Source organism: Nansenia antarctica, assembly GCF_963989245.1.
Source record: "Nansenia antarctica genome assembly, chromosome: 7".
In the NCBI taxonomy this organism is placed as follows: domain Eukaryota; kingdom Metazoa; phylum Chordata; class Actinopteri; order Argentiniformes; family Microstomatidae; genus Nansenia; species Nansenia antarctica.
The window spans coordinates 62,881,329-62,903,200 of NC_137677.1; the positions used below are offsets into that span (position 1 = coordinate 62,881,329).

At 45.7% G+C, this 21,872-nt stretch overlaps 1 protein-coding gene across 1 annotated transcript; it reads right to left on the reverse strand.

Annotated features, from left to right (window-relative positions):
• Positions 1-214: 214 nt before the first annotated feature.
• On the reverse strand, positions 215-13,308 carry LOC308161861 (SKA complex subunit 3-like; the record flags this gene model as incomplete). The annotated part of the gene is made up of 10 exons (XM_080535938.1): positions 215-371; positions 746-875; positions 3,593-3,726; positions 4,243-4,340; positions 4,429-4,593; positions 10,769-10,963; positions 11,340-11,509; positions 12,495-12,819; positions 12,936-12,985; positions 13,209-13,308. The coding sequence occupies 10 exons, from the start codon at positions 13,306-13,308 to the stop codon at positions 215-217; spliced, it is 1,524 nt and encodes a 507-aa protein (XP_080392064.1).
• Between the last annotated feature and the right edge of the window lie 8,564 nt (positions 13,309-21,872).

Sequence of the window (21,872 nt, forward strand, 5' to 3'; positions counted from 1 at the left end):
ATGCTAAGAGACAATGTTTTATGAAGAGGTGTACTGTACACAGAACACAATGCTTGCAAAAGAAAAATGTTTATTTCACACCAGAGGACATGTTCAGTTTAATATGTGTACTTCGAAAAACAATTTGATAAAAACACATCATACAGTAAATAACAAAACGAAACAGATCTCTACTAGCACATTAGTTTTCTGTGATCCGGGAGGGGTTGTGGGGTCAATAGGGCCTCATGCGGCCCTGGATTGGGGGGGCTCTGTTGGGTGGGGTGATGGAGATATCCAGGTAGTCTCCAATCTGGAACCGCTGAGACTGCAGTGTCATGGAATCATCAGTGCCCTTCCGACCCGACACCGTGTTGCCTATGTCCTTCACTCTGAAACAAACCAGAGGACGGGGATGTGAGGATGGTAAATGATAAATGGACTGCACTTATATAGCGCCTTTATCCAAAGCGCTTTACAACAACCTCTCATTCACCTATTCACACACACATTCACACACCAATGGCGGCAAGCTGCCATGCAAGGTGTGGTGGGAACAATTTTGGTGGTTCAGTGTCTTGCCCAAGGACACTTCGACATGTGGCCAACCGGGGCTCGAACCGTCGATCTGCCAACCTTGCGATCATTAGACGGCGGCTCTACCTCCTGCGCCACAGACGCCCCCTAGCTGGGGGCGGCTGGATGTACCTTACTCAGACCTGTGGAAAGCATCAGTACCACTTAGGGGTGTGACAGGATCCTGTACGTAGACGGGATCCCCATGCCGTGCGTGTACTCCAGCCTCTTCAGCTCGGTCAGACACAGGACGTATATGGGAGCCTTGGTGCCGGCGCCTGTGATGCGCCTCAGCTCCTCTTCTAGGATCTCCCCACCTCCTGCAGGGGGCGCCACAGGGCAACAAGAGAGTGGAGTTAACACCATGCAACACGAATGTGACACAGGTAGGTTTTCATTACATTTACATTTTTTAATTTTTGGCATTTAGCAGACGCCTTATTCCAAAGCGACTTGCAATCAATACATTTGAATACTAAGCAAGTGAATCATCAATCCACCATTCGTAGCAGGAAGAGTAATCCAGCTCAGGCCCGGGGCCATTGATAGAAGGGAAAAACCTTCTTCTATCACCTTCTTCTAAACCTAGTTTTTATTTTATTTTTTTATTTATATTTAGACACAGAGAAACAGTACAAGGGGGCAAAAGATAGGTCGATCGGGCTGCATGACTGCCGTGTTGGTGTAGAGGTGGTGGGGCCAGTCGGCCAGCCGAGGTGGAGGAGCGGAGGGAACGGGCTGGAGTTTGGGGGGGTGACCATTTCCTTCAGGTAGGCAGGGGCTGTCCCTTTAGCTGCCTGGTAAGCAAGCATTGACTTGACACGCAACGGAAGTGGTTGAGAGTGAGTAGTACGGACACACATCATCTCTACCCATTCAACTCGTTCACACTACAGGGCAGGACTGAGCTGAACTGAGCTGGCCTGTTTGCGTCCTAACGATTCCCACCGTAGTTGGGCGCGACCACGCCCACACCACGCCAACTTCTGGAATATGTAGGGGTGTTCTCTGTATCTTGTTCTTCACGTAACACGGGGTGCACGATTAGATATAGGTTACCCATCTATGTATGCAACTCGGCGGCGCTGAGTGTGCCGCGGGCCAACGGTCAATGTTCGCCGCGGGCACGGCCGCGGCTCTCATTGCCCTGTGGGCCCTGGAACGCGCGCCTATTCTTAGTGTCAGTGATTGTGTTTGCGAAAAAAAAGAAGAAAAAAACACCCCTACATATTCAAGAAGTTGGCGTGGTCGCGCCCAACTACGGTGGGAATAGTTAGGACGCGGCCTGCGTCAGGCCTGGTTAGGCCTGGTTAGGCATCCACCTTAGTTGCTGAAACAGTGCTGGAATACACTGAACAAAAATATAAATGCAACACTTTTAGTTTTTGCTCCAATTTTCCCTGAGTAGAAATCTATGTCACACAAAAGGCCTATTTTGATTGTGTTCACAAATTTGTTTAAATCTGTGTTAGTGAGCACTTCTCCTTTGCTGAGATAATCCATCCACCTGACAGGCGTGGCATATCAAGATGCTGATTAGACAGCATGGTTATTTCACAGGCTGGTTCACAATAAAAGGCCACTCTAAAATGTGCAGTTTTTACTAGAAGGGAACACTAGTAAATACAAATCGAATCAAATGTTTTGAATGGTAAATGGTAAACAGACTGCACTTATATAGCGCCTTTATCCAAAGCTCTTTACAACGGCCTCTCATTCACCCACCAATGCAGGGCTCTACGCTAACCTTTTTCACTAGGAGCACATGTGCTCCTAAATGAAAAATGTTAGGGGCACACAAAGAAATTTAGGAGCACAGTGAAAAATGTAATTATAACACATTTTTATTAGTGATTTTGCAATTTTTGCACCAAAATCACACATTGGCCCATGCCTACAGCCCTACTAGACGCAGAGTTGATGGCATTGTATTATGGTAACTAGCTGTGTCAAGTTCTCCTGGTTAGCAGCATGTTCATTCATTCATCCATGTCATGCCTGTCAGCTAGCAGCTAGCAGCCCAGCCAGGCTTTAGGGCTAGGTCTGTCAGCTAGCAGCCCAGCCAGGCCATGCAGAGGTCTGTCTCCATGCTGCCCACCTCCCTGCTGCTGGGTCAGGCTACATCAGTCACACACGGTGGCCAGACAACTCCACATCTAGGGGTATTAAACTACCCCACATCCAGATGACCAGTCCCCAGCCCCATGCTGCCCGGGGTGGTGACATGTGGAGGTGGCCAGCCCAGCACGGTGCCTCTGCGGCGGCTAGCTGTTAGCACACCACCATCCCCGGGGGTCCCACCTCTCTGCCACACTCAAGTACAACATGTTGCATTTTCATGCCATTAGGCAACTTGCTTCCTAGGGTTTCCTAGGATTAGAGATGCATTTGGACTTCTGGAGTACCTCCACTACTTTCAATGGGTTCTGAAGGTCTGAGAGCTTTCTACTTTCTACCCTGGGTAGTTAACCATGGTTGTAACCTTGGGTTCAAATCTGGAGTGTGTGGGACCAAATCTGTAGATGTGGTGAGCTAATGAAGCTAATGAAGCTTGAGATGAGAAAAGGGCGCTTGTCTCTTTAAGGCCCAGGAGGGAGTTAGCGATTAGCGATGTTAGCTTAGCGCCAGTTTAACAGAAGTAACTTCACTTTTAACATGACTTCCCGTGGTCGTAGCGGGCTGGCTGACGGCTTAAAATGTGGCCACACGGTTCGCGCAGATTTATTTTTAGAATTTAAAAAAATAATAAAAAAAATACAAAAATAATAATATCTGTACTCGCACGTGTGCTCGTGAATTTATTTCTCTAGTCGCACAGATGTATTTTTAGTCGCAAATGCGAGTGAAATGGTCGCACTGTAGAGCCCTGCAATGGCGGCAAGCTACCATGCAAGGCGCCGGCCGGCCCCGCTCACTGGGAGCAATTTTGGGGTTCAGTCACAGTGTCTTGCCCAAGGACACTTCGACATGTGGCCAGCCGGGGCTCGACTCGGTGGCTCTACCTCCTGCGCCACAGCCGCACCCCCTTTTGACTGACCGTAGCGTTTCTCCTCAGCGGCGCTGTTGATGCTCTGGATGACCTGGTTGAGGCTGGACAGGGACACCTGTCTCAGGTAGCTGGGCAGGCTGAGGAACTCCTTCTCTGAGACCTGGGCCAGACCAGGGGCTCTCCTAGAACACAGAGAGAGAGAGGGAGGGAGGGAGGGAGGGAGGGAGAGGAAGAGAGAGAAGACAAGGGTCTGAGTCACCAGAGGAACAGCCCACAATCACATTTTAAATATTATACACCGTGGGGATCAATCTACAATGAATAACATTTACACTATGTGCAATATGACAACCCTAGTCGTCTATCTGTACAGTATAGTATAGTGGATAGTGTACATAGCCTTTACTTATGTAAACCAGCTCCTTCCCTTCTTGTTTTTTTTTAGTTTCTTTTTTCTTTCCTAGCACCAGGGGAGCCACCCCTCCTAAATGTCGTTGTTTGGTACCTGTACTATAGCAATGACAATAAAGACCATTCATTCATTCATTCATTCATTCATAAGTGAGTGACCTTGATGAAGTAGAGATCACATCAAAAGAGAAAACAAGTAGCTAATACCTTTTCAACCAACTGAGCGAGAATGAAAATGATATTCCACTATTTTGTTGTTGTGTGTTGTAAATGTAAAAAGTTGTAACCTGTTCTCTTTCGCTGCTGGCTTGGGGAGCGGGTTAACCGCTGCTGGCTTGCGGAGCGGGTTAACCGCGGCGGCGGGTTTCTTGCACTTAGCAAAAAGCTACAAGAAAAGGAAACACCACCATCAGTACACACACACCACACACACACACACACACACATACACACACACACACAGTTCCCCTCACCTTACAGATGTCCTGTGTGACAGAGCTGAGGTCAGGCATCTCAGGGGTGCTGGGCTCCGGGTAGCCCCCCCCTCGGACCCTGGGGGTGCTCAGGTTATAGGGCTCGGTGGGCCCGTCCTGCTCCAGGGAGGGGAAGAGGGGCACGCCAGGCCCACCAACAGCCCCCTAGAGACAGAAAGACAGAGACACAGACAGGCACGTTAACCACACCAGAGCCGTGGCGTTTAACACCCTCAAAACATGACTAACTTTATGTTCTCATTCCATAAGAGAGAGTTTCATAGAGCTCCACTTCCCTTGGTAACTCTTGTACATATATACATACATACTATATATACATACATACATACTATATATACATACTATATTTAACATCCTCAGGTCCACAGGAAATAATGTAAGGACACTGCTCATACCCTTTATCAGAATATACATTGTGTGTGTGTGTGTGTGTGTGTGTGTGTGTGTGTGTAGTTAATGTTCAAAATGGTGCTGTGGGAGATGATTGATGCAAGGTAAGGTGGGGCGATGTGGCTATGTGGCGTTTTCTACAGTTTTCTATTGGTTTAATACAGGCTTGATGCGTTGGACCACCAGACCTTTGCTGCACTTGGGCAGGACGTGACGAGCGTTACTCTATGAGCTTTACTGGGTTACTCTAGGTAGCATTACTCTATGGTCTTACTCTAGTAGAGTTACTCTATGGTCTTACTCTAGGTAGCGTTACTCTATGAGCTTACTCTACCTAGGGTTAGTCTATGAGCTTACTCTAGGTAGGGTTACTCTAGGTAGAGTTACTCTATGGTCTTACTCTAGGTAGTGTTACTCTATGGTCGTACTCTAGGTAGAGTTACTCTATGGTCTTACTCTAGGTAGAGTTACTCTATGGTCTTACTCTAGGTAGAGTTACTCTATGGTCTTACTCTAGGTAGAGTTACTGTATGGTCTAAAGTAGTGTTACTCTAGGTAGAGTTACTCTATGGTCTTACTCTAGGTAGAGTTAGGCTCTGTCCCAATTCACCCCTAGCCCTTCGTTTTCACCCCTATGGCTTGATTTGCGCGTTCATGTTTAGTTTAGTTTAGTTTATGATGTCGTGGACAGTCCCCATTAATTAACTGTAACAACTAGTGTTGTTCCGATACCATTTTTTGATCCCGATACCGATACCGATACCTGACCGTGCAGTACTTGCCGATACCGAGTACCGATCCGATACCACGGCGTTTGAAAAAACAAAACAAAAAAACATGTTTTTTGAGCCGCATACTCACCTCGATGTAAAATTATTGCTAACACTTAGTCTGGCACTGCTCAAAACCTTTGTAAAACTCGTAAAGTTTTTGTAAAAAAATAAATAAATAAAAAATAAAAACTTACGTTTTTGTAAAGTACTCGCCGATACCGATACCAGCATTTTTGTGCGTATCGGTGGCCATGCCGATACTAGTATCGGTATCGGAACAACACTAGTAACAACAGAAAATGGAGCAGCTTTAGCCTACATGGCTAATTTCCAGCTGTAGTCCCCGGGCCAGTTGACAATAGGCTCCCTAAAATAAAATACATTAGTTTAAAAAATTACAATTGCAGCAAACACAAACAAATGGAGCAGGACATACAAACATATCAAGCACAATTGGAGCAAGCACAAACATGCCGGGGAGACAAGACATTCAAGCACAAATGGCAGCAACATCAATACAGTACATGAGATAAGAACAGTACAAAGGGGACAAAGGAAGAACAAAGTCATAGCAATATACAGACATAGCAGCATACAGACACAGCAACATACAGGCACAGCAGCATCCAGACATTGAAGCACACACAGACATATGCAGGCGGGTAGCAAAGATAGAGGTGTACATACAACACACACGTCACATCTGACAGAAATTAATGTATGCAGTTATAGTTATTGCAAAGCCATGCCTTAAGGTGTGTTGTGAAGGTGGAGTATGTACGGTATGTATATTTTTAATGTAGGTAGGTAGTGAGTTCCAGTTTTGCATTGCTATAACAGAGAATGATAATTGACCAAATTTACTTTTCCTAAATGGGACTAGAAAGTCGCCTCGTGTGGTACTTCTGGTGCTCTGACTGGTATTGTTACGTTGGGTTATGAATGAGTTAAGAGGAGGAGGAGCAGTGTTATGTAAGACTTTGTAGACCAGGCAGGTGTTTTTGTATTTGATCACATCTTCCCAGCTCAGAAGTTTACGGTTATTTAGGATAGTACAATGATGAGAGCTGTTAGGCTTCTGATCCAGGACTTTAAGGGTTTGCTTGTAGAGAATGGCTAGTGGCTTTAGTGACGAGCTGCTAGTTTGGCCCCAACTTGTTAAACAGTATGTCAGATGTGACATAATCATGGCGTTCATGTATAATTTGGCAGCATTAAAAGTCATTACATTTCTGATATATTTAAAATTGGTTAGGCTAAACTTGACTCTTTGGCATACTTTCTTAATGTGTGTTTTGAATGACAGATTGGAGTCAATAATGATACCCAGATATTTAAATTGTGGCACAATGCTAATATTTCTACCTGAGATTAATATATTGGACACAATGTTACATTGTCTTTTAGTAAAAAACATTCCTACAGTTTTATTTACGTTAAGTTGAAGGCATGAACGGTTCAGCCAATTTGTGATCTGATCCATAGCTGTGATGAGTTTGGCAGCAGCCAGATGTTTGGTCTTGGCATGCACATATACGGTGTCATCAGCATATAATTGTATTTCGACATCAGGGCAGACAGATGGCAGATCATTAATGTATAGGCTAAACAGCAGCGGGCCGAGCATTGATCCTTGAGGTACACCGGTGCACAGGTTAAGAGCTGATGAACGGTGGTTGTTCACAGAAACATGTTGACTTCTACCAGTTAGGTATGACTCAATCCATTTGAGTGCTAATGAGGAGAAGTTAAAAGCAGACAGTTTGGCAATAAGGACCTTATGGTTGACTGTGTCGAAAGCTTTGCGAAGGTCTAAAAACACAGCACCAACAACACCTCCTTTGTCAACCATTGCTCGGACCTTCTCTAAGAAGAGACAGTTAGCTGTTTCAGTGGAGTGATGGGCCCTAAAGCCAAACTGCATGGGATGGAGATTAAATGGACAATTATTTAAGAAAGAAACAAGCTGCTCTGATACCCACTTCTCGGCAACCTTGGAAATCACAGGTAAAATGCTGATTGGGCGATAGTTGCATATGTTCTGGGGGTCATCTGACTTAAATATGGGAGATACAATTGCGGTCTTCCAGGTACTTGGGAATGTCCCCTGTAATACTGACAGGTTGATAGTTTGTGTAATAGGGGGGACTAGGTATTCTTTCAGAGATTTAAGCATTATAGAATCCATACCATATATATCCTTCGCCGTTGAGGCTCTAAGAGAATTAATGATTGCTTGAGTCTTAAGTTCAGTGATGGGTTGAATGCTGAAGGAGGGCTTGCTTTCGTCAGCCTTAATAATGTTTTCTGTTGTTAAGGGAAAATTCTGTGCGATTTCGGCTACAGAATTGATAAAATATTCATTAAAGGCTACAGCTATTTGTGCTGGGTCTTGCATTAGCTTACCATTCAGTTTCAGCTCTAACTGGTTCCTAGGCCTGTGGTTGATCCCCATTACATTCTTAATCTGTTCCCAGATCAGCTTTGTGTTACCCTTTGCCTCATTAATAATTGTTATAAAAAAGTTGGCTTTGGCCTTTCTGATTGCTTTGGTTACTTTGTTACGTAATGAGGTGAACCTCTGCCTATCACTACTTAATTTGGTCTTCAGAGCTCTTTTCAATGCAGAGTCTCTTTCCTTCATCAGGTTAAATAGTTCAGTATTGAGCCAAGGAAGTGCATTGTTTTTTTTCTTTCCTTTCACTTTTCTAGTGAACTCCTCAACTAAACTATGTAACTTGCTTGTGAGCGTTTTGCAATCTGCTTCTAGGGTAGGGCTGTCCCAATTCATATTTCATCGAGCCATGGCTTCATTTCGAGGGCTAACTATGACTTCATTTCGAGCGATTCCAGGACCAGACTAGCTTTGAAGCCGTAGGGGTACGCCACCCCTTGATTCCAGGATGCATTGCGAATCATCTACAGAAATCTTATGTCGCTCTATTCAATGCGGAAATGTCATTTTACTTTCTCTGTAATTACTTATTAATAAAGATTTGAAAAATTATGATAACCATCTTATTGTCTTATGATATGTCATGGTCTGATAATGAAGCATTGTTCTTTTTTATTTGATGACTTGTTTGATCGATTGATATTGTCACGACCCAACAGCAATGTGCGTACATTGATAGTCAATGGGCTCGTTCCCACACAGGGCCGAGGCCGGACACAGGTAGATTAGCTCAGGGTTAGCTGACAGCACTCAGGTAGATGTTTAAGGGGAAATGGCTTACCTGGCTCCGATGTATCGTGGCGTGGTCCGCGGGGATACTGAACAGCCCGCACGTTCGTTCAGTGGGGTCTTCCTTCCCGTTCAGTATTGACATATAACAAAACAAACAAAACCGGACACGACACAACACGACCTCGGGGGTAATCCACTATTCCACACGGTAATAGTCTTGATTAGAGATGCTCCGATCAGGGTTTTTGGTGCCGATCACCGATCACTGGAATCAGTGATCTGCCGATCCGATATCACCGATCACAGCGTCGAAAATGGCAATTGAAGCATTCTATTTATTGTGTAGCATTATTTATGTTTTTAATTATTCTTAACACCATTGACATTGTATATTAAGTATTCAAATGAAATTAGGAGATGAGAAAGTATCATGAATTGACGACCATCTGTTTTATTGAATTCACAACCACCTGTAGCTTACTTCAGGAAAAACAAATAAAATGTGAAAATAAAAATCATAATAAATAAAATGTACACTGTCACATCAAATGTGCAACATTCCACTCGAATGAGAGGAACTAGGGGCTCTTAGAGAACTTGCTTATACTGTAGCTTTCCTGAGGAACAATAAACATACCCAAACTAAACTGCAACATAAACAGGCTATAGCCAAATATAAAATACTGTTTCAAGTCAGTCAGTTTCAAGTCATATTTAGGAGGAGATAAGACAGCAAGTCAGCAATAATCAATAAAACAAAAAAACAAAACATTGCACCTAAGGAGATTTCAGACTCAAACCTTACTTCTGATTAAGCAGCATCACTGGCAGATTAGCCTTGAGAAATACAAGCATCTCAGCGTTTTTGGCACTCAGCCTGTTCCTCTTATCATCTAAAATATGTCCTGCTATGCTGAAAAGTCGCTCGCTATCTACACTTGTGCAAGGTGCACAGAGGAAGACCTAAAACTCACGCGCTAATAGTTGTTGCTATGGGCCAAGTGACTTCCTGCTCGCGGGGTCACATGACGTCGCTGAACACTACCTACACTACGCTCGTGAAGTCGCGCTGGAACTCTGACCAGCACTCGTGGAACGCCTCTCGTCCAATCAAAGCACTCGGTCCCTTTATGACGTCGAGCCCAGTGTGCGCTTCGGCGCTCTCTGAGCGAATCGACGAACGCAGCAAATGCCGTATGATATTCGTGGTATTGAAAGACCTTGCGTGCGTCCCTCCGCGAGGTATTTCTTTTGAGCAGACATTACAAACGGCATATTTGTTGTCTCTTTCCGACACTGTGTAATATTTCCAGACTGGCGACGCCATTTTGTAAACTGATCGGTCGTGTTTGATCGGCCGTTTTGAGAACTCCGATCAAAACCGATCAAGGCCATATCGGCCGATACCGATCGGCGCCGATCAGATCGGAGCATCACTAGTCTTGATAGTAATTGTCCAAGGGGTTCTCTTCTAGGTAAGGCGTCTCAATCAGTAATACTCTTCTCCACTCTCTCGACTCTCGACTCCCCCGGTAGCTAATGAGCACCTGTCATATACCTTTCGAGAGTCCCGCCAACAGGCAAGCCACTCCCCCATGTACCCTGGGTAGCCAATCAACACCCCCTGAGCTTACCATGACAACTAGGAACAGTTGGATCGTGACATTAGCGTAAAAGTGAAGTTGTGAATGAGTCGCGAGCGTCAATGCTTTTCTACGATGACGTAATCAGTCTTGAAGGGCTGTCCCAATTCATAGGGGTAGATTTCAAGGGGTATGGCTTGTGGCTCTGTTCGAAGGCCTTGGCTTCGAATCGAGTCACACTCGAAAACGAGCCATAGGGGTAGAAAAGGGAATCGGGATTGGCCCTTACTCTATGGTCTTACTCTAGGTAGAGTTACTCTATGGTCTTACTCTAGGTAGAGTTACTCTATGGTCTTACTCTAGGTAGAGTTACTCTATGGTCTTACTCTAGGTAGAGAGCTGCCAAAGTAGGACTCCAGACTGGGGGCTTCAGGCGTGTCGTCGTCCTCTGAAGCCCCGAGCTCCCTGATCTCTGGAACGTTGTAGCACCAGGCACTGCTGAAGTCTTCCGCTCTCCTATTGGACGGCAGGCGTTCCGAGGGAGGGGCCTGGTCTGCTGGTGTGTCAGTGGCGTCGGCCTTCTGGAACAACAACAATGGCCATGGTCTGTTTAACTCTTCTCCTCTTGATGTGTTTTCTTTTTAATGCTATATTTATTTAAAAGCACTTTGAATTGCCCCTGTTGTATGAAATGTGCTGTACAAATAAACGTACCTTTTATTTTGTCCCACCAAGCAAAAAGGTTTGGGGGCATCCCTGCTCTAGTCTAGCCCCCCCCCCCCCCCCATGACTAAACACTCAAAAGGCCACAGGACAACGGTCTGTGTTTCTTGGTTCTTAGATTTCCATCATGTCATGTGACATTCTGTGTTGGTATATAACATCAACTGTTGTTTATATTTGTTTACCAATACAAATGGTCTAAAACAAACGGACTGACAGCAATGTATGTTGCACCTTTCTGAGTCTGTTGATGAAGAGGGTGTCGAACTCCGGGGTCTCCGGGGTGGCCTGGTGGTTGCCAGGGAAACAGGGGGACTCTGGAATGGCCAGGGACTCTGGAATGCTGTCTCCCTGCAGAGGTTGAGCGGAGCTGCCATCACGTGACCTAGTGAAGCTCTTAAAGCCTGGGGTGCACAGCACAGGGGGCTCTGGGGACTCCATACTTTCTGTAAACAACAACAACAACAACAACAACAACAACAACAGAGACATGTCCCTTATCTCTGCAGGGTATATACAGGAATCTTGAGGTTAATTTCAATACCTTTCTAAAACTTTTTAAAGACCTTGTCAATATTTTTCCAGACCTCACCGCCACTTCAAGCTGTAACCGTTTACATCAGTGACACCTTTAACTTAACAGTTTTAGTTTGCAATAGACTGAACCACTGTCATACAACAGAATTTCCAGTTCATCTTAGTTTTTTAATAAAACTAATAAATTCACGAACTTTTACTCAAAGTTTTTAGGACTCAAACTCTTTGGACAGAGTCTAATTCAGAAAAATACCTACAAAATTCAAGACCTCATACAATCGTGATAAGACTTTTTAATACTTATTAAGGGTCAACCCAAAATGTATTTATCAACTTTTAATACTTTTCAAGACACTGCAGATACCCTGCTGTGTAAACCCACTGAGAAACAGCTCAAACACCTGTGTGTTGCCCCAGAGGGGTAATGGTTACCATTGGCGGGTGATGGTTGGTGGGAGAGGCTGTGTGCTGATGGCGGAGGCAGCCCTCCTAGGCTGAAGGACTGGGCTGAGCTATTCAGGACAGAGCATTATGTTAATTGTACGTAGTGGATTAGTCGCAAAAATCTTCGATTCTGGGTTCCGAGACTAGTGGCAGATGGAAGACTACTATCTTCAAAAGGTTGACGTTGCTGCAAAACCCATAATCCATTAGAATGTATAGCATAGGTAGTCTACTTTAATTTTAATATGAAAAGACTATTTTTGGATGTCAGGAAGCAGAGGCTGATGCACGGACCTATAGAGAAATACCACCACAGATATAGGAATGCTCCAGGACACACACGCGCGCACGCACACATGCACACGCGCGCACACACACACACACACACACACACACACACAGACAAACACCTGTCAGTTCTTGTGGCCTTCTTCCGATGCAGGTCCATGGTGAAGTCGTTGTTGAGACACATGGTGTGTTCTGTGATCCCAAAGTCCTCCATGCGGGGGGTCTGTGGGTCGTCCTCGTCCATGCGCAGGGTACACTTGGGTGTTTTGGGCATGGCGGGCATGGCCATGCCTAAGGAGGGCAGAGACATGGACATCATGGGGGTGGGGGCCGCCTCACAGGAGAACCCTGTGCCCCCCATGGCCCTCTCTAGGGCGATCTCCGACAGGCCGAAGTCGGCGAGCTGGGGGGTGCGCATGGGGTCCTCGGCCCCCATCTGGTGCATCTTAAAGGGAGTCACAGGAGGGAGAGGATCCGGAGGCCCCTCCCCCTGGTCCTCCTCTTCTCCCTCTGTCTCATCTTCCTCCTCGTCGCCATTGGCTGAAGCTTCTGCATTCTCACCGTTGATCTCTGTGGGTGACAGTAGTGACTGTAGTTCAACACAACATATTCTGTTAGGAGAGGTTGCAGAGTAGCCCTGGGTTACAATGGGTTGTTTAACGGTGTGTCTCTATCGAGCGTCGCCTGGTAATCCAGGAGAGCTTCACCACATACTGTAGAGATGTCAATCAAAATCTTTCATATATACAGTACTACATAATAAACTGTTATACAAAAAAAAACATAACTACGTTAAATGAAAAGCGAATTAGATGAACATTCGGTTATGCTAACCCGATTGTTTCTGTGTCTTCTTGGGAGCCTGGTAGCCGTAGTTCTCATAGTGTCTCCGCAGTCTCAGGATGTCCTCAGAGCTGCGTTGTTTCATCACCATACATGACTTTATAAAGCTTCTCACGTCGCTCTCCTCTGCTTCCTGACACACAAGCTGACGCTGGACCTGTTTCTGTGAGGTAGCGACGAAATGACTTGTTTAGATGGATGGTGCAGGCTGTAGCTAAGTGAGAAACTGCAGCATGGCTTGGCCAGGATTTCTCTTATCAGCATATCATGAATGACTCATTTGTATGTAATATGTTCAATGTAAACATTGAACATATTATGGGGCAAGTGGCTAACCCCATCAATTTGACCATTTGTTAGAATTTTAGTTGACAACCAATGGAGTAGTTTTCATGCACGATTATCAAGACAGAAACACTTCAAACAGAGTTCATTCAGTAAAGGCCCGCCACAGGCTCAGTTTCTTCCCCTCAGCCACCAGGCTAATTATTGACTCTGGCTTCCCCCTCCCCCAAGTCTGCCCAGGACTGAATATGCACTGGACCTTTGAAAAACTCTGCACTGCACTTTATTTATATATATATATATATATATATATATATATATATATATATATATATATATATATATATATAGCACTATCCAATGCACTGTCTGTCCTGTGTTGTCCTGTTTTTGCATTTGCATTTGTATCTGTTTTTGTTCATGTATACATGTGAAAAAAGCATAAATGCACTTACTGTAATGCCAAAACAAATTCCTATATGTGTCAAGCATAATGGCAATAAACGTGATCTGAATCTGAATCATTACCTTCAGTCCCCTGACCTCGGAGTGCAGCTCATGCAACACTCGCACTGCGCCCTCAGTGTTCTCTGAAAGTACAGGTTAGAACATGTCAATGCTGGATACATTCATGTGTGTGTAGAGTGTGTATGGTTAACAGAAACGCAGAGGTTTGAGCCTAGGGAGTTGCCGTCGGTCATAATATCGTGAGTTTAGAATGATAAGGTGCTATCTCCGTTTAGAATGATAAGGTTCTATCTCCGTTTAGAATGATAAGGTTCTATCTCCGTTTAGAATGATAAGGTTCTATCTCCGTTTAGAATGATAAGGTTCTATCTCCGTTTAGAATGATAAGGTTCTATCTCCGTTTAGAATGATAAGGTTCTATCTCCGTTTAGAATGATAAGGTTCTATCTCCGTTTAGGGCAGTTCAGAGATATTGAGCGTCAACGTTTTTACATTCCATTATGTTTTGTGAGATGGAACCTTTGTATTTTATGAATTACTAACTCAAAAATGTCAACATTTTAAAAATAACACCACACACAGGCATTAATAAACACCTAATGGATCAGATTATGTAAAAATGTCAATTTTGACAAAAATGTTTTAGATAGAACCTTATAATTCTAACGTCACGGTATGATTATATACCTTCCTCATCTTCCTCATCGAAGTTCTGATAAGCGTTCTGAAGACTCGCAGTTTCGCTCTGCAAGGACACCGACAGATTACGCAACTTTCTGAAGAAGCGTGCTGATGTATCCATGGTTTACAAAATAATACGTTGTTAAAACTTATTTCTAAACGTTATTTTTAAACTTCAATTCACTATTTTCTCCCGTTTGTTTACGTACTGTCACTTTCGAATTTGGCGCCACTTCCGCTATTAAGCGGAAACGCACGTCTTCTTCGCTTTTAAAGGGGTGTTGATGGCAGGCGAATCGAGATTCAATGCTGCCATCTAGCGGTTAGAAATGTAACAGACATGACTCAAGTTGAGAATTTGGTGGGTAAGCATACCGTACTGTTTAAGATATTCACACGGACACAGAAGACACAGAAAAGGATCAAATAAGTGACATAAAATGTCGACTTCCATATGAACGTAGCATCATCATTATCCATCATCATTGTCGCCATGTTCCATCAGAGAACCTAGGCTTGTGGTGGTTCCATTCATTATTCAGGCTATTAACCCTCTTGAGCATTGGGAGGTGACGGAGGTGGGGAAGCCTTATCAGATGACTGATTATTCTGAAGGAGAGTGTATAAATACAGAGGAAACCATGAAGGTCATCACCACAGCCCTAAACTGGGACACATCCAGGTAAGCCAGAACAGAGCGCAACAGATTTCCATTTTTAGTGAGAAGAACCGTAGGCCTATTATGCAGCTATTTACTGTAAACATAGTCAGAAAATTATTATTATTATGTCAGAAAATCATTTTAATAATAAAAAAAGAAAAACAAATATTAATGGTGAGTGATGGCCTATATGCCTAATCGATTTCCTCTTTTTCGCCTCCATAGCTCAAAAGTCATCTGTCTCCTTTTTAACACTGAAGACATAATTGATTGATTGGTTCCGGTCCAGTTCCAGTCGCAGTCATGGCCATGTTTGGGAAGGTGTTGGAGCCCGTGGGCTACATGCAGACCATGCGCGTCCTGGTCCAGGGCATCTGCTCCTACCTGGGCGGCACCGCCTCCTCAGAGGACACGGACCTGGCCCGGAAGAACCTGGACTACATCGACCAGGAGCTCGGCGCCTCCGGCCAGGGCCTGCTGGACGACCAGGAGGTGCACCGCCTGGAGGACGACCTGGCCGTGGTCTACTACCAGCTGGCCGCCGCCGTCAGGGCCCAGACGGAGTTCACCAAGCGGGAGACGGAGGTGTTCCTGCAGTACGTGACGGAGCACCGGCTGGAGAGACAGCTGACGGCGCTGCACAGCCGCCTGATGGGCATCTCGGCGCTGACGGACCAGCCCACCCTGCTGGAGGAGCTGGTGCAGAGCCGCAAGCCCAAACGCTGGGAGATGAGGGAGTTCTGTGTCAAGGTCAGTGGAGGGAGGGGTGGGGTCACAGAGAGGTCAACCTGATCCTAGTGACATAGCACGAGGAGAATGAATGAATAGGATGTAGTCGTTTTTATTCTATAATTATAAGCAATTTTTTTGGTCGTGACGCATTCCTTTGATTCAGAAGAAGTGCTTTGCGTTTTATAGAGGGAGGTACTGTAGCCTACCCCTCATCCCCATTTTTTACTCCTTTTTTCAATTCAAGAAAATAAGTAAATAAGTGTGTTTGTTGTCGCTTTGGATAAAGGCGTCTGCTAAAATGCCCAAAAAAATAAATGTAAATGTATTCCCCTCCGTAAACCACAGTTTATAACAGCCACCAGCAAAAGTACATCACAGTTCTTATGCCTTTAATTTGGGAAGGAAACAACAGCCAGAATCAGAGACATCGTCTGTAGGATTATATGGTTGATACAGGCCCTACTGTGTTAAATAGACAGAGCTGGTGATTCTATGATCAAATATAACAACTCTCATCTCCTAGCTTCCAAAACCTGACCCTACCAGTACAAAAGGTTAAAATCAGGGGAGGCTGGGTAACTAAACATACATTCCCAACTCTGTTACAGAGGCAGAAATCAGAGGACGGGCTCATTGTAGTGCAATGGTATGTGATACCATTCCTCGATCCATTCCATGCATTACAATGAGCCCGTCCTCCGATTTCTACCTCCACCCAGCCTCCCCTACCAGACTTAGGGTTAGTATCACTGGCGGACTCAGGGGGTTCACGGTTCACTCACGGTTGAAAAACGTTTCGCTTAAGTGCTCTTTTGAGTGGCAAAAATTCCCTTTTGAGTGGCGAAAATGAGAGGACGTGCCCTACTGGTGCTGCTCCAATGGTCTAAACTTGATCATGTGCCCCCACAGTTGAAAAACGTCGCACTAAAGTGCCCTTTTGAGTGGCAAAATGAGAGGATGTGTCCTATTGGCTGCCCTTCCAATGGTCTAAACTTGACCATGTGCACTGATGGGGGGTCCCATGTTGTGCAGTAGGTGCCCTTTTTTCCTCTTCGCCCCCCCCTGCCCTTCAAACAGCCTGAGTCCGCCACTGGTTAGTAGAGTACAGTACAGTAGGCTACAAGAGGATACAGTAGGATACAGTATTCTAATCTAAGAGTACATTAGTAGGTGACGGTAGTGTTTTGCGTCACTACTCTCAGAGTCAGCAGAGAAGCAGAGAAGCAGAGGAGGAGTTGAGAGGGGGAAAAAAAGTGCTGAATTCGACCTTGGGAGGAATAAACCCACACCGGAGGTTTCCTTCACCTTGGGGAACGTATCAAGAACAAACACCGCCGCCGCGATGCGAGTCACTGATAAGAGCACACTACAGTCTACAGGCGGCTAAGTGATCTGGAAGAGCAATCCCTCTAATTACCCCGATTCCTGTTTCACAATCGCTAATTGGCCTCGGGAGCATCGCCAAACAAACGCTGATCCTACAAGAGAATGTGTGTAACAGTATAGCACAGGCCTGGGTGGGGTAGAGAATGTGTGTAACAGTATAGCATAGGCCTGGGTGGGTAGGTAGAGAATGTGTGTAACAGTATAGCATAGGCCTGGGTGGGTAGGTAGAGAATGTGTGTAACAGTATAGCATAGGCCTGGGTGGGGTAGAGCACCAGCGTTTCTCTGGCCTAATCAACTAACTGTTACACAGCCACAGCTAGCTACCCGTGTCTCGTTCTAACAGACTTGTACATTCATTAAGGCTGCGTTCGTAAATTCACCCTGAGGCTATGTCCACACCAATACGTTTTTTTGATAAACGTTTTTCGTATATAAAGATATGACCATCCACACCAGCATGTTTAAAAGCAATATAAACGCTGTCATTGAGCATTCCACACCAGTAGTCGGCGATATAATTTTAACCTCATAGCCCCGCTGGCCAATCAGACGCCTCTGTCTCTCAATGTTCTCGATCATTAACCGTGCATTTATATGTAAACAGGTTAAAAGTCCAGTTAACAGTGAAAGAACTAGAAGCACTTTGTACACATGCATTTTCCTCGCTTGTGTAGCCTCGAACACCGTTGCCTGTTGTAAACAAAGTAGTTACTGGTGCCAGGATATGACGTTGGAGGGAACAGCAAACAGCTGTAGTGCGCTTGATCATAGAAATCTACGCGCATGATGACGTGACGAATACAATATTCTATCTCGTCCACACGTCGAAAATATACAGCGTTTTTAAAATTCTTCACTCTGGCAGGCGTTTTTAAAAATCTTCGTTTTCATGGGGCAAAAACTCATTTGCGTCTGGACGAACCCCCCAAAACGAATATATAAATCCACGTTTATCAAAAAAAACGTATCGGTGTGGACAGGGCCTGGAGCGCACACTGGGGTTCAACATCATAAAGGGACCAAGTAATTTGATTGGACAAAGAGGCATTCCATGAGTGCTGATCAGATTTCCAGGACGTATTTACGAATGCAGCCTTAGTTACTCCCTATAACTCGAAATAGCATGTAGCACGCTTGAATGGCCACGACCAATTTAAGATATAAATCATGTTTTAATTTCAAAACCACCGTGCAAATTGGAACCAACGAACAGCGCGTTTTTCCATCTGATTCGCATCGTCGGGTTCATTCTTCATGTGAATATGAACTAAAAAAAGAATTAAAGATTTATTATGTAAGGTTGGTCGTGGTGGTTCTTGAAGTGTCATTTGTCATTTGGCTATTTTTGGATCTTGTTGGAATCATCAGCACCTTGAAGCAGGTTTTACCCCTGTACAGTAATGCATAGTAAGGGAGTTGAGAAAAGGCTAGGGATCAAGTAATTACAGGACCAAATTACTATTTAACATATTAATACAATGTCGTTACTGTACAATTAATTGCAATGCTATTACACAGTATATTGGGGGCAACTTAATGGTTAAGTGTTACTCTGTGTATATCATAATATCTGTATCGTTACAGCAGTCACTGTGTTGTTATAACAGAATATGTGTTGTTATAACAGTCACTGTGTTGTTATAACAGTCTATGTGTTGTTATAACAGTCTATGTGTTGTTATAACAGTCGTTATGTTATGTTATGTTATGTTATTATAACAGAATATGTGTTGTTATAACAGTCTTGTCTCCCCCCCACCTGCAGGTGAACTTTGTCCTGGGCACAGGGCTGCTGTGTCTCTTCACCCAGGCCCACCTGACTGGGCGGGACCAGGCCCTGCTGATGAAGACCTGGGCCGAGCGCATGGGGGCTCTGTACAGGAAGATGAAGTCCACCGGGGGGCGCTGTTCCGGCTACTTCCTGGAGCAGGCGGAGGAGGACGTGAGGCAGCAGCTGCAGGAGGCGCTGTGCAGCCGCGCAGCGCCGGAGGAGGCGGCCGCCGGGATCCTCAAGTCCCTGGAGAAGAACTACGACTGGCTGCGCTGGGCGGTGATGCTGCACCCCGCCGTGGGCTCCTGGGAGGACGGCAACCAGGGCCTGGGAGCATACGACGGAGAGGCTCCCACGCAGCAGCCGGAGCACTTCCTGTCCGTGGCGTCGGAGGCGCCGTCCCCCCAGGTGGTGGCGTGCTACCGGGACACGCCCACCTCCCTGGACAAGGCCCGCATCCACCAGCTGATCGTGGACCTGGAGTGGAAGATCCCCAACCCGCCTCCGGAGGTGTACTCCGCCATCGAGGAGGACCCGGGGAAGGCGCGGCGCTACCTGGCCTCGCGGATGCTGAGGAAGCTGCAGGAGGGGCTGGGCACGGCCGTGGCGGTCCACGTGGTCCCCGGCAGGATGGAGATGAAGTGTAACTTCCCCCAGGCGTCCTACTACCTGTACGAGTACAAACACAGGCTGGCCTCCGGGACTGTGTGTGTGTTCGGATAAGAGAGGGGGAGAGGGAGAGAGAGAGAGAGAGAGAGAGAGAGAGAGAGAGAGAGAGAGAGAGAGAGAGAGGGAGGGGGGGGGGGAGCCAGTGAGAGAGAGTGGGTGAGGGGGAGGGGGCGGGGGGATTACAGAGAGAGAGAGATCGAAAGAGAGAGAGAGGGGTGAGAGAGGAAGAGAAAGAGCGGGGGGGGGGGGTTAAAGAGAGAGCAAGAGAAAGAGAGAGAGGGTGAGAGAGGGAGGGTTAAAGAGAGAGCAAGAGAGATCGAAAGAGAGGGTGAGAGAGGGAGGGTTAAAGAGAGAGCAAGAGAAAGAGAGAGAGGGGGGGTTGGAAAGAGAAAGAGAGATCGAAAGAGAGAGAGGGAGAGAGAGGGGGGGGTTAAAGAGAGAGAGAGATGAAAAGAGAGAGAGGGCGATAGACAGAGACAGAGACAGGGAGAGAGCGGGGGCCGGGGGGCTGTGGGCTGAGACTCAGTCAGATGTTGCAGTGCTATCAACATTAGGTACACGTGAATGCACTTCCTCAAACCCCAGGTGGCTCCTTCGGTTTCACAACTCAAAACCACCGCCATGTTGTTTCTGCTTTATTTCTACCGATCCGATCCATTGTGTTGCATTAGCAAATGACCTTGTTGTTGTATCGACTGGTATTTCTTTCCCCAAAAAATAAAAGACATTTCAGAAAAAGAAAATGAAAAAAGAGATTTGTTTGAGTCTTTATCTCCTGTCCTCAAAGGCAGACATTTTCGAGAGCATGATGATGTTGTCCAGGTTGAGCTCAATCATCCAGGAGATTGGAACACTATAGTAAAGTAGATCATATGTTTCTATAAGCTACGATATAATAATTTCAGACCGGTCTATATCATTGTAGAGGAATATAGTGTCAGTATTAGTATTGTTATATAATTTTCTCTATGCTATACTCTACTTCTTCAGTCCATATATACAGTAATATGCTACTGTATAATACACATATACAGTAGCAGCATGACATCACAGAAAGCCCTGGAAGTTTCGCTGTAGAAGTGTCCTCTCCAGGTCCTGCCTCATTTCTGGGAAGCCCAGCAGAACCTGCTGGAAGCTGTCTGCCGACAGAGAGAAGAGTTGGGAGCTCGTCAGAGCCTTCACCGTCGCCAGACGTCTCCCTCTCCTCAGCAAGCTGTCCTCTGGGGAGGCGGAGAGGAGAAGAGAAGAGGCACAAACAAACAAACACACTTAGAATAATAAAGTAGTATGCAAACAGAAGAAGAAAAAAAAGAAAAAGTCCAAACCCTGTGCACAGCCACAGCCGTGACGTGCAGCAGCTTTGGAAAGTTGCTGATTCCTCCAGGAAGTAAACTCAAACATCCCGAAATAGCAGCGCCGAGGAAAGCGTCGCACACTTCAACGACCGCGAGCGACCTCAGATGTGGAGATCTTGATTGTTAATTTCATACTGCCGCTATTATAACTGTGCTACTGTGCAGATTGGGAGGGAGCGGCGCGCTTCTCTCCTCTCCTGCTTCGTCGGGTTCGTTCGTCAAGAACGTTCGTTCCAGTTGACACAGTATAATTACACTGCATCAAGATTGTCATCATTTGAAAGTCCATTATGCCAGGGTAACGGGTTTTGGTCTTTTTTACATAACCCCCCCCCCCCCCCCCATCCTGTGCCGGGAGACACTCACATGCATGCACATGGTGAGATCAGAAGCCGCACTGCAGCATCCTACCCAGCAGGAGCTCAGTAGAGGTCAAGTGCTTTGCTCAAGGACACAACAGCTATATATCTGGACTACAAGACATATCATCCGATCTGCCCCGTGGAGGAGTTGTCAGACGTATAATAATGTATTGCTGTTGGTCATGTTGGAGTGATGACTGAAACGACACTCGTTAAATAACACATTAACGAGAGTGGCGGTGGGGGTCAAATCCCTGAGGAGAGACAGACGTCAGATTCAAGA